Below are 13,530 nucleotides of genomic sequence, written 5' to 3'. Positions count from 1 at the left end.
ACAACAGAAAAAGAGTGTCCCCTACACTACAGCAAGGGGTACAAAAATAGTTTCCGAAAATACACTTTCCCGTTTCCGTTTAAACATATCGTTCTTATTTTTATTTATAAAATAAAGACATGACAACAGGGCCATATAAACAGGACAAACTGAACCAAACAAGACACTCTAGACATGACAAGAACAGATTAAGACAACAACACACATAAAGGACATCAAACAAACGGCAGACGGAGAGAGAAATGTGTATATATATAAATGTGTGTGTGTGTGTGTGTGTGGGTGGGGGTGGGTGGGTGTGTGAGGGACTTCTGGTGCTCCATCGATTTATTGACGAATGACAAAAAAACAAAAACAAAGGGAGAAAAAAGAAAAAACTAATAAAATATAACTGAATAATAGACATTGTTAAGTTGATTGACTAGACAATTAACTTGAATCAATTTATAGCTGGTAGAGTTGGACTGATTACTGTTTCCACACAACGTCACACTGTCTTTGTTTATTGTTGTGCGCTGACACAGTCTTCCTGATGCTCACGTGGTATTTCATTAATTTGTTCCATTTCATGTATTCGTGCAGTATCCTTGTACTCACTCCTGCATAATGTAAGCAAACTGACGGTATATTTGCGTGTGCGTGCTATCTCACTCGCCATCTTTCGGAGGAGGAACGGCGCTCGGCTGGACGGCTCAGTTCAGTTTTCAGGTTCACTCAGGTCCCGCTGAGACGGCGGGGCTTCTGACTGATGGCTCGTCTCACTGCAGCACAGCCTCGGTCTTGAGTTTTCTCTCCGTGGTTTGCAGTTCCTGCGGCTGTCATGTGACACGCCGCCTCAGATCGTCTACACGCTCATGACCGCCCACTGGGGTCTCTCCTCCCCCAATCTGGTGGTGTCGGTGGTGGGCGGCGACGGCCACGAGAAGATCAAACCCTGGGTGAGAGACGTCCTGAGGAACGGCCTGGTGAGGGCCGCTCAGAGTACAGGTGAGAGCAGCGGAGATCAGGAGTAATCTGTTGTAATGTCATGTAAAGTAACGTAATGTAATGTAATCTGCTGCCCAGGGGCCTGGATCCTGACGGGGGGTCTGAGGGAGGGTGTGGCCCGCTGTGTGGGCGAGGCAGTGAGGGACCACAGTGCTGCAGCTCCGGCCTCCTCGCAGAAAAAAGTTATCGCAGTGGGACTGGCGCCCTGGGGCCTCGTCCACAACCGCCAGCAGCTCGTCAACCCTCAGGTACGCACCCCACAGGTACTCACAGGTACTAACAGGTACTCACTCCGCAGGTACGCACTCCACAAGTGCTTACTCCACAGGTACTCACATGTACTCACTCCACAGGTACTCACAGGTACTCACAGGTACTTACAGGTACTCACACAGGTATTCACAGGTACTCACAGGTGCTCACTCCACTGGTACTCACAGATACTCACAGGTACTAACCCTTTAAGTACTCACTTCACAAGTTCTCCCCTCACATGTACTCCCCTCAAAGGTATTCCCCTCACAGGTACAGTGGGGCAAAAAAGTATTTAGTCAGCCACAGATTGTGCAAGTTCTCCCACTTAAAATGATGACAGAGGTCTGTAATTTTCATCATAGGTACACTTCAACTGTGAGAGACAGAATGTGAAAAAAAAATCCAGGAATTCACATTGTAGGAATTTTAAGGAATTTATTCGTAAATTATGGTGGAAAATAAGTATTTGGTCAATAACAAAAATTCAACTCAATACTTTGTAATATAACCTTTGTTGGCAATAACAGAGGTCAAACGATTACTATAGGTCTTTACCAGGTTTGCACACACAGTAGCTGGTATTTTGGCCCATTCCTCCATGCAGATCTCGAGAGCAGTGATGTTTTGGGGCTGTCGCCGAGCAACACGGACTTTCAACTCCCTCCACAGATTTTCTATGGGGTTGAGGTCTGGAGACTGGCTAGGCCACTCCAGGACTTTCAGATGCTTCTTCCGGAGCCACTCCTTCGTTGCCCGGGCGGTGTGTTTGGGATCATTGTCATGCTGGAAGACCCAGCCACGTTTCATCTTCAAAGCTCTCACTGATGGAAGGAGGTTTTGGCTCAAAATCTCACGATACATGGCCCCATTCATTCTTTCCTTAACACGGATCAGTCGTCCTGTCCCCTTAGCAGAAAAACAGCCCCAAAGCATGATGTTTCCACCCCCATGCTTCACAGTAGGTATGGTGTTCTTGGGATGCAACTCAGTAGTCTTCTTCCTCCAAACACGACAAGTTGTGTTTATACCAAAAAGTTCTATTTTGGTTTCATCTGACCACATGACATTCTCCCAATCCTCTGCTGTATCATCCATGTGCTCTCTGGCAAACTTCAGACGGGCCTGGACATGCACTGGCTTAAGCAGGGGGACACGTCTGGCACTGCAGGATTTGATTCCCTGTCGGCGTAGTGTGTTACTGATGGTAACCTTTGTTACTTTGGTCCCAGCTCTCTGCAGGTCATTCACCAGGTCCCCCCGTGTGGTTCTGGGATTTTTGCTCACCGTTCTCATGATCATTTTGACCCCACGGGATGAGATCTTGCGTGGAGCCCCAGATCGAGGGAGATTATCAGTGGTCTTGTATGTCTTCCATTTTCTGATAATTGCTCCCACAGTTGATTTTTTCACACCAAGCTGCTTGCCTATTGTAGATTCACTCTTCCCAGTCTGGTGCAGGTCTACAATTCTTTTCCTGGTGTCCTTCGACAGCTCTTTGGTCTTGGCCATAGTGGAGTTTGGAGTCTGACTGTTTGAGGTTGTGGACAGGCGTCTTTTATACAGATAACGAGTTCAAACAGGAGCCAATAATACAGGTAACGAGTGGAGGACAGAAGAGCTTCTTAAAGAAGAAGTTACAGGTCTGTGAGAGCCAGAGATCTTTCTTGTTTGAAGTGACCAAATACTTATTTTCCACCATAATTTACAAATAAATTCTTTAAAATTCCTACAATGTGAATTCCTGGATTTTTTTTTCACATTCTGTCTCTCACAGTTGAAGTGTACCTATGATGAAAATTACAGACCTCTGTCATCATTTTAAGTGGGAGAACTTGCACAATCGGTGGCTGACTAAATACTTTTTTGCCCCACTGTATGTGCCAAATCACACGTACTCACAGATACTCACATGTACTCCCCTCACAGGCACTACCTACTCAGGTAGCCTACTCACAGGTACTCCCCTAATGGATATTTACCTAAAAGATACTCTCAAATACTCAGATTCTCACAGCTACTCCCCTCACACGTACTTGTAATTACTCACAGGTACTCTCCTCAGGGTACACTGAGATACTCGCACACATACTCCCAGGTACTGCAGTACTGGCAGGTACTCCCCTCACAGTGTGTCTGTGTCTTTAGGGGAGCTTCCCGGCTCGTTACTACGTCCAGAACACGTCTCGCGACTCGTGTTGCCTGGACAACAACTGCCAGGCCTTCCTCCTGGTGGATGATGGGAGTGTGGGCCGGCGCGGTGGCGAGACGCCGTTTCGCGCCAACCTGGAGGACTACATCTCCCATCAGCGCACGGGCATATGGGGTGAGAGCCTTCCTGGAGTTCTGGAGCGTCTCCCCTTCACCAGAGTTCTGCTTTAAACCAGGAGTCTCTCACTCAGATCAACTGGAGACCATTCAGAGTTTGAGGGGGACAGAAATATTGCATAATAATACAAAGGCTGTAAACAGCAGATGCAGATTTATTTATTTTTTAATTCTCACGTACCAAATTGAAAGCTTTCAGCTTAACTGTTGCTCTCCACTGACGAGACACGAAAAACACTTACGTCCATATTTTCTAAAAGTATACATATTACTTTAAGACAAATACATTTATAACGGTCCTCCTGGACTCGGACTCGGCCTCCACACTCGGCCGACACCTGGCACATGCAGCGCGGCTCACAGTTCCGTGTTACACCTGATGCGTCTCAGCGACCTGTCCTCTGCCTCTGATTGGCCAGTGCTGTTGAGCCAATCAGAGGCCGAGGAGGGCGGGTCAAACGTTTTGATAACCGCTAAATTACACCGACATTATGTGACAATGAGTAAATATTATTGACCGATTTACACTAAATAGTTTTACAGCCACTGTTGGTGTTTCTGGGCGTCAGAAGAACGAGGACCGTCTTTGGACGATAAAGAGGCTACTTACATCGTTTAGCAGTAGTTTATATTGATATACAAAGTTTATATTTGTATATTGATTTTGTTTTTTGACTTTGTTTTATTTATTTGGATAAATCAAATTGTTGAGTTGTATTCAAAATAAAATGAACACAAATAAATAACAACCATAATTTTTTTAAATTTATTATTGTTATTTTTTAATTAGTCGTTGATTTATCAGAAAATGATTCAAAAGATTCATCGTTACAAAATGAGCCGTTGGGGCCAGCAATGAGTTTTGTTGCTGTATTTTATGTTTTCATGTGTCCGAGCTGCAAAGAAAGTAAGATCAGTATACCGGTTCTACTTACAAACCATAAGTTTGCCCTGACCGTGATATACGCTTCGGAATGGGAACTAAATTCTGTTCTGTCTTAAAAAAGGTCTTAAATTGAACTAGTAGAAACCTGTAGGAACCCTGTTTCAAACACATCTAGTACGTTTTCTTTTCTTTCTGCTGCTTTTATTTCTCCTCACCTTTTTTCCCCCTTGATTGTTGTCTGCTGTGCCTTGTTTCTCTCTGTGTTTTCCTCTGGGTCGTGACTTTTTCTCTGTTTATCTTCCACGGCTTAAATAACTGTTAATTCACTCATTTTCCAGGACTTTTGATTCTGTTTGTAGCTCTGTTTTTTTTTTTTTTTGATTTGTCCTTGAAAGGAAGCTTTTTTTGTGTATTTTTTGGTCCGGGACGTTGACATTTATTACCCGGTAAACCTCAACAAGTTGACTTTCCTTCTCCTCCAATAACAGGAAGTGGCAGTATTGAAATCCCGGTGCTCTGCATGCTCATCTCAGGAGACGCCAGCATGCTGGAGGTACGAACGTCTTCATGTTGTCCACACACACAGTGTGGACAACATGCTTCTTTTACCAAGTCGGCAGGACTTCTTGAGAGAAAATGACCAAAGTCTCCTCTTTTCTAGAATCCCGGGATGTTCCATAATGTTTTCTCCGTGTGTTGTGGCACTTCCTGTCGACTCAGCTGTGTCTGGGAACTGATGTTTGTCGGAATACGAGATAAATATCCTTCGTGTGTGTGTGTGTGTGTGTGTGTGTGTGTGTGTGTGTGTGTGTGTGTGTGTGTGTGTGTGTGTGTGTGTGTGTGTGTGTGTGTGTGTGTGTGTGTGTGTGTGTGTCAGAGAGTGGACGTCTCCCTGAGGAAAGCCACGCCCTGGCTGGTGCTGGCCGGTTCCGGTCCGGTGGCAGACCTTATCAGTGAGCTGCTGTACAACCTGCCCCCCGTCCCCCTAAGCCCCGCCCCCGCCGCCACGGAGGGGGGCGAGGCCGCCGAGGGTCCCAGCGCGGAGCTGCGCGAGTGGGTCCGCGACAGGGTGCGGCGACACCTGCCGGCCGAGAGCGAGCTGGAGAGACAGGTGGACCGAGTGAGTCTGCACACTGACCGCCTCCGTGTTGACGTGTTCATCAGAAGACGTAATGACCGACGGAGTTGATTGGTTCCCCTGGGCCTGCCTCTTCCTGTGCAGGCGGTGAGCATCTATCAGAACAGGGACCTCATCACGGTTTTCCACGGGGAGCAGGAGGGCTCCGACGACTTCGACACGGTCATCCTCAAAGCTCTCGTGAGAGGTCAGCGAAATCACTTTTTCAGCGTCACTGACCAAAGGAAATGTACCAACAGATTCAATAAAATAACAATGAAGCTTTTAAAAAAAAACAACAACAAGCAGGTAGCGGGTTACTTTGTTTACGTTGAGCATCAACATGGTGCTCATATGGTAGTTTGATGATGCTGAGGTGGTTCTTCTGTTGTACGTTCTGCGTCTTTATGATCAGAGAGCACAAGGTTTCATCCTAATAAATACACTTTATTTTTTAAATCAAGCCAAATCAAATTTTATTGACGTACCACTTTTCATGCACCTTGTGCCACATCACAGTGTGCGAAAAGTAAAATCTGACTAGATTAGATTTGACGGTCTAGATACGTTAAACATAACCTGATGTTGTGATAAAAAGTTCTTATAGCAACAATTGTTATTGATTTTTCTCTTCTTTTCTTTTTCCCCAAGACAAACAGAACAAAACAAAGACAGTTTATCATGGACAAATGTAGTTGAGGGTTAACTTAATCTAGACAGAAATAGGATATATTAAAAACAAAACAAAACAAAACAAAACATAAAGCTAAATAAATAAAGCAAAATGTCCATTTCTTCCACTCACCTTCCTGTTGTGCTTCTTGTACTCTGTCATGTCTTATAGCAACAGTTTTACTTCTGAAGTGGTCTGCAAAGTACTCGCATAAAACACCCGTTAAAATCTTTGAGGACTTATTAAAATCAGGATTTAAATATTCGTTGGAAGATGGAGACCAGTAACATTGCTTCTACCAGCCTCAACTAAATCATTGAGAACTTATTAAAATCAGTATTGAAATAGTAATAATAATAATAATAATAATAATAATAATAATAATAATACATAACACATGCTCAGACTCAGCTACCTTACTGACCACCCACCCCTCTTTTCCTACTTTTTAATTTAATCGACTTTATTTATTTATTTATTTATTTACTTATTTACTTGTTCTTTTGTTCAGTTTAATTCACTTCAGACGTATTATTAGTAGGTAATACTTCTTTTACGGTTCCATGTGATATTGCCTGAATGAAGACAGCTGGACAGATTACAAATAATGTAATTTGTGAAATGTGTATTTTATAAAACTTCAATGGTCAAAGGCGGGAAAAAGGAACTCTGGGTTTGTTTTTGATTGTCTGGAATAAGTTTTGAAACGTGGGAGGTTCTTGACTGACTGCGCTACTGGAGAGTTTCAGTTTTTCACGCAGGGTTTGAGAGTGAATAGTGAACAGGGAGGACATGATTCAGAACAACAGATTCCTCTGTTACTGTGAGAACCAACATGTCTTCTCTCTCGGTATTTGCGTGTTTAGCCAGTAAACGGTTGGGCGGCGAGGCCTACGAGTGCACCGAGGAGCTGAAGCTGGCCGTGGCCTGGAACAGAGTGGACATCGCCAAGGCCGAGCTCTTCAACGGAGACGTCCAGTGGAAGGTCAGAGTCGGTCTCACTGGGAACTATGGAGATAGAAGAAATCAGCAAAAGCCCGGCTTGAGCAGAAACATAAAACTAGTTTTCAGACCCAAATACTTCCAATAACTCATGTTTTGGTTTCATTTTTAATGCATTACACGTACATGTGACAGCCGCAACGTCCGCGTTGGGACGCGATGCGAGGACAGACACCGGGGCTCGGAGCAGCACACCGTGTGTGGACGCGGTCCGAGTCCAAATCGAGGCGCTGCATCACGTCGCACCGGTGCTGGCCGCTGCGCAATGGAGCTCCGGCCAGCGACGCGACGAGCGGACTCGGTATTGCATCGGTTACGGCCGTAGCGTCTGCCCACCGAGTCCCGAGTCTCCGTCCCCGAATCGCGTCTGCTCCTTCAGGACCAACATGAAAGTTGCGCAGCAAAAAAAAAAAAAAAAAAAGATATACAACCAGTGCAAAGCTGAATATGTTAACAACAGAGGATTCATACAGCCGACATGTTGAAATTTTGAGGCAGTGTAGTAAATCACTGACCAATCAGAAAACGGCTCCTCTAAACCAGACCCGTTCTGTTGTCCTGAGTACCCCAACGGAAGGGTGGGGGAAAAGCCTCCACCTTTGGAGCGGTTATGTCCGGAAAATCCCAAATTCTTGTGGTGGAACCCCGAACCGTACCGTACCGTACCGGATCGTGCCGGACCGTACCGTACCGGACCACTCCATTCCTGCACTTTTTGTGCAGTGGAAACGGGGCTTAAGACTCGAAATGACAATGTAATGTCAGTATAACTACTTTTGTTTTTTCTTGACTTGATGCTTCCACATGTTGCTCCACTGGTCTGTAGTACGACGACCTGGAGGACTCCATGACCGACGCCCTGGTCAACGACAAGCCGCAGTTTGTGCGTCTCTTCTGCGAGAACGGTCTGAACATCCTGGACTACCTGACGTACCAGCGCTTGGAGAGCCTGTACCGCTCCCTGTCCGACACCTCGCTGGCCTACACCCTGCTGCAGCGGCGCCTCAGTGAGCGGCAGGCCGTGGCGGGCTCACTGCCCAACGTGGACGGAGCCACCACGGCTCTACTGAAGAGCCCCGAGGGCGACCTGGCCGGACCGACCTCGGCCATGGAGCTCAGCCTGTTCGAGGTGAGGAGGGCGAACCAGGACCTGGATCCACTGCAGCACGGAGCTGGATGCTGGTGGGACTGAGCTTCCCATTCAGACGTCTTATTATAATAACTTAATTATTTGTAATTTGTAATAATTTTTTTTATTATTATTTCATAATACAAAACCACAAAGTGATCACATAACAAAACAAAACCCGAAAAAGAAAAAAAAGATAAAAAAATGAAATAAATCAATGATTCAATAATAAGAACAATACAATAATTAAATATATTTATATATATATATATATATATATATATATATATATATATGATGTGTGCACTATATACGTGGATTCACCAGTAAAAATGAGAATTGGAAACCAGAACCTGTTTCCTTCAGTGTTGAGTCGGTCAGAATAGTAGCAACGACACCTTCAGGATTTATCCGTCGTGGTTCTTCTTCAGGTGTCCCGCCTGCTGTGGGACCTCCTGGGGGACGTCTGCCAGCCGTTCTACTACGGCCCGCTGGGCCTGGACACGAGGGTCAGCACCAGGAAGGCTCTGAAGGTCAGTCACTTTTAACAGTGGGACCTCCCGGAACCGGCAGGGCTCGTCAGCGCAGAGATGAACTCTGACGTGTGTCTCTCCCCTCGCAGCACGTCAACAAGCTGCTGATGGGGGAGTGTTTGTACCGCGGCCAGCGCTGCCTCTCGCCCTGGGCCGCCCTCTTCGTCTGGGCCGTGCTGCAGAACCGCAGCGAGATGGCCACGTACTTCTGGGAGATGGTGAGTTGGTGTTGAGAGAGCTGAGTCAGCGCTCAGAGAGCTGAGGTGGACTGACCCACAGTGTGTGTGTGTGTATGTGTGTGTGTGTGTGTGTGTCAGGCGGGGGAGTCGGTGCTGAGCGCCCTGGGCGCCTGTAAGATACTGAGGGAGCTTTCCAAGCTGGAGAGCGAGACGGAGAGCAAAGTGGCCATGAAGGAGCTGGCGCAGAAGTTTGAAAACTTGGCTCACGGTGGGACGCTCTGCCACTCACTTCCCCTCATATCATCTTCCTCCACTAACATCTAGATTAGAGCATCTTCCTCCACTAACATCCAGATTATAGAGCATCTTCCTCCACTAACGTCCAGATTAGAGCATCTTCCTCCAAAAACATCCAGAATAGAGCATCTTCATCATCTAACATTCAGAATATAGAGCACTTCCCCCTCTAACATCTAAATTATAGAGCATCTTCATCATCTCACATTCATATTATAGAGCATCTTCCCCCTCTAACATCTAGATTATAGAGCATGTTCCTCCTCTAACATCTAGATTATAGAGCATCTCCTTCATCTGACATCCAGATTATAGAGCATCTTGGTCCCACTAACATTCAGATTATAAAGCATCTTTCTCCACTAACATCCAGATTAGAGCATCTTCCTCCTCTAACATCTAGATTATAGAGCATCTCCGTCATCTGACATCCAGATTTGAACATCTTCATCATCTCACATTCAGATTATAAAGCATCTTTCTCCACTAACATCCAGATTAGAGCATCTTCCTCCAAGAACATCTAGATTAGAGCATCTTCCTCCAAAAACATCCAGAATAGAGCATCTTCATCATCTAACATTCAGATTATAGAGCATCTTCGTCCCACTAACATTCAGATTATAAAGCATCTTTCTCCACTAACATCCAGATTAGAGCATCTTCCTCCTCTAACATCTAGATAATAGAGCATCTCCCTCCTCTAACATCTAGATTATAGAGCATCTTCTTCATCCCACATTCATATTATCGAGCATCTTTGTCCCACTAACATTCAGATTATAAAGCATCTTTCTCCACTAACATCCAGATTAGAGCATCTTCCTCCTCTAACATCTAGATTATAGAGCATCTTCGTCATCTGACATCCAGATTAGAGCATCTTCCTCCTCTAACATTCAGATTATAGAGCATCTTCCTCCCACTAACAGTAACCAGTGTGAAACTGCACTGACTTCTTACTAAAACAGCATAATGACCCGTGTGAATGTTTTGTGTGTGTGAACGTTCAGACTTGTTCGCCGAGTGTTACCAGAACACGGAGAGTCGCTCCTTCACGCTGCTCATCAGGAAGTCGGTGGTGTGGGGCGGCGCCACCTGCCTGCAGATGTCCACCGCTGCGGACGCTCGCCTCTTCTTCAGCCACGACGGAGTCCAGGTAGAGAAGCTCTGCTCTCCCACACGCTGTAAAACCGCCACAGGGGTCTGCAACCTGCCGCTGTGGAGCCACATGTGGCTCTTTGGCCATTTTGAAGTGGCTCCATGAAGCTTTCACTACTTCATAGCTAAATAAACACTTTTATCTTATTTTTTATTTTATTTAGAAATTAGTTTTATCTTTTGGATAAAAAAAGGTTTTACACTAATTATACTTTGTTATTATTAAAATTTTGTTTTATAAAATAAAGACACAATAACTAAAATGGGGAAAAAAATGTTAAAATATAATGACTAGAATAAAATTTTTTAAAAAAAGGTTAAAAATGTAGGGCAAAACTGCTTAGAAAGGAGATAAATTGGTTGGAATTGTAAATATTTCACAGCTTTTGTTGATTTTTCTTGCTGTTTTTAAGTCTTTATGTGGTTGCTTCTCGGTTATGTTGTTTTTAACATGTTGAGATTTATGAATGCACAGTCCAATACAAATAAAATGCATCATCACCATCATCATCATCATCATCATCATCATCATCATCATCATCATCATCATCATCATCTCATCCTTTCTGTGCTGATATTAGTCACCGTTCATCTATTTACATATTATTAAAATTTCTTTGTTTAATTTATCTAATGTCTTATTTGATATTCAACTTTTTTGCTACTTATTCTGTGTAGAGTAAAGCTTTAAAGAATTCCCCTCTTAGATTATTAAAGTAATTCTATTCTATTCTATTCTATTCTATCCTATCCTAAAATGGCTCAATTGTCTGAAAAATGCTGGAAAGGAAGGATGAAACAGCTAAAGTCAGATACAATAATAGCTGAAATGAAATGTTTATCATCCTAAATTGTAATTAAAACTTCGTAAATTCATTAATGAAAAACACAAGATGTTTCCAAACTTCTGTACATATAAAACTTTAGAAGCTCATTCTGAAGGTTAATCATGTTGTGCGGCTCCAGGTCATTTTGATTTGGTGGAAAATCATGAAATGTCTCTTTTGGTCATGAAGGTTTCAGACCCAGAGATCAGATCAGTCGATTCAGACGGCGGGTTCTTCCTTCGTCGCAGGAGGAGTGAAGAACTCCCGTCTCTCTGATGAAGTAAAGAGGACGGATTGATGCGGCGTTGCTCTCTGTTCTAGTCTCTGCTGTCTCAGATCTGGTGGGGCGACATGGAGCGCAGCACGGAGGTGTGGAAGCTGATGGTCACGTTCTTTCTGCCCCCCCTCATCTACACAGACCTCGTTAAATTCAGGTCAGTTTCTGCCTCGTTCGTCTGCCATGTGGTGGGGATGCGTTTGATCCTGAGTTAAAGGTCTCATATCATACAGAAATCACTTTCTAACAGTAATATGTGTCCCCATATCCTGCAGAATAGAAAGTCTGTCATCTCACTCACTCGCTTGCTCCACTTTTTAGCGAAAGTGTGCTCATACAGGCGATTCAGAGATTTTCCCTTCATGATGTCATGAGGGGAAATAACCCCTTCCTCTGGTAGTGGATACTCACTTTGACCCTCACACAACTAGATGAGCTAAATTCTTTCTTCCCGAACACATACATGAAGTAGGTGTGTACATACACAGGTCATTAGCATTTAAAGGTACAGACACAGCAACAGCCTGTTCTCAGTAGAGCTCACTGGAGGGACTTTTAGACTGGCTGAAATTCAAAACCAAGGCTGGATTTGGGGAAATACACTATGAATACATTGTTGTTGGACCTCGTGCACCGATGTGAAATTGTTGAAAAACTGTATAATATGGGACCTTTAATGCTCACTTTCTGAGCTTGACCGAGTTACGGAGTCGGGACTATTGGCACATGCTGGATTAAAAATCCATGTTATTTTATCTAAAGTCATGAACTGAAAATCTTCCAGAGTGTGTGAGCCGGTTGTGTTTCTCCTTCCAGGGAGCAGGAGGAGGAGGTGAAGTCTGTGACGGCTCCTCACATCAGAGACGCCGACAGTCTGGATGGAAACGACAACACCGTGTTTTCTCTTGCAGACATCATACAGAAGTAAATACAAATAGAAGCATGTAGAGTTTCTTTGAGTGAGTTTTTCCCCCTGACGTGTCACGAAAGTCTCATTTTTTTTGGGGGGGGGGGGGGGGGGTGTTTACAGCGAGGAAGAAGCAGAAGAATTCAGGGCTCTGAATGAGAACATAGAAGGTAGGTTTCAATCTGTCTGATCATTACACAGGATTTAACAGGACTGACGTTCACCATTGAAGCTAAAGAAGTAGTTCCTATTTATTCAACTATTCCTTTTAATACAGTAGTTCTGTTCTCTTTTTGGGTGTGAAAAATGTGCAGGAATGTTATGAACTCATGCGTTGTGCACGACACTGTTAAAGAGACACTAGATGTCTCTAATTGACCTGCAAAAGTTCTTTGTGTTTACTTCACAAGAGGAAAAGCAAAGCAGAAGATTTGATTTTAATCTCCGACTAATTTGAAACAAATGTGTATTTCACCTGTTGGCGTCATGTACGTGAAATTTAAACTGGATGTAAACAATCAATTGTTTTTGATCTTGAAAACGTGTTTTTTTGTTTGTTTAGTTGTTTCTATGATCATAGTGTTGATAGCGTAGGCCATCCAGAGTCAATCGATTGTGATTTAAGACGAATATAATGAATGTTTTCTCTTTGCTGCTCCAGTCATGGAAACGTTGATTTTAAAGTGTAGAGGGCATTAATAAATAATAACAAAATAAATAAATAAATGTTTAAAAAAAAGAGCAACTAATAGTCTGTATTTTTTTAAATAGTTAAATTACTTTGCTAAATCTCTAAGTACCTTTTGTGTTGTGTAGCAATAAATAAATAAATGAACAGATAAATAAATAGCAACTAATAATCTGTATTTTTTTAAATAGTTAAATTACTTTGCTAAATCTCTAAGTAACTTTTGTGTTGTGTAGTAATAAATAAATAAATAAATAAATAAATAAATAAATAAATGTTTTAAAAAA

General features: G+C 43.6%; 1 protein-coding gene across 1 annotated transcript in view; it reads left to right on the top strand.

The window, feature by feature from the left end:
* Positions 1 to 13,530, top strand: part of trpm4a (transient receptor potential cation channel, subfamily M, member 4a) — a 33,362-nt gene that overhangs the window by 11,131 nt on the left and 8,701 nt on the right. Inside the window, exons 4-18 of the mRNA XM_080488322.1 lie at positions 807 to 987; positions 1,066 to 1,235; positions 3,388 to 3,565; positions 4,942 to 5,006; positions 5,331 to 5,573; positions 5,676 to 5,778; positions 7,110 to 7,228; positions 8,072 to 8,374; positions 8,806 to 8,907; positions 8,997 to 9,125; positions 9,225 to 9,354; positions 10,397 to 10,542; positions 11,693 to 11,805; positions 12,465 to 12,572; positions 12,679 to 12,725. Coding sequence (XP_080344448.1) covers positions 807 to 987; positions 1,066 to 1,235; positions 3,388 to 3,565; positions 4,942 to 5,006; positions 5,331 to 5,573; positions 5,676 to 5,778; positions 7,110 to 7,228; positions 8,072 to 8,374; positions 8,806 to 8,907; positions 8,997 to 9,125; positions 9,225 to 9,354; positions 10,397 to 10,542; positions 11,693 to 11,805; positions 12,465 to 12,572; positions 12,679 to 12,725 — 2,137 coding nt within the window. The remainder of the gene's footprint in view (positions 1 to 806; positions 988 to 1,065; positions 1,236 to 3,387; positions 3,566 to 4,941; positions 5,007 to 5,330; positions 5,574 to 5,675; positions 5,779 to 7,109; positions 7,229 to 8,071; positions 8,375 to 8,805; positions 8,908 to 8,996; positions 9,126 to 9,224; positions 9,355 to 10,396; positions 10,543 to 11,692; positions 11,806 to 12,464; positions 12,573 to 12,678; positions 12,726 to 13,530) is intronic.

Source organism: Lipophrys pholis, assembly GCF_963383615.2.
Source record: "Lipophrys pholis genome assembly, chromosome: 19".
NCBI lineage: Eukaryota > Metazoa > Chordata > Actinopteri > Blenniiformes > Blenniidae > Lipophrys > Lipophrys pholis.
This window is presented reverse-complemented; position numbering and strand designations above follow the sequence as displayed.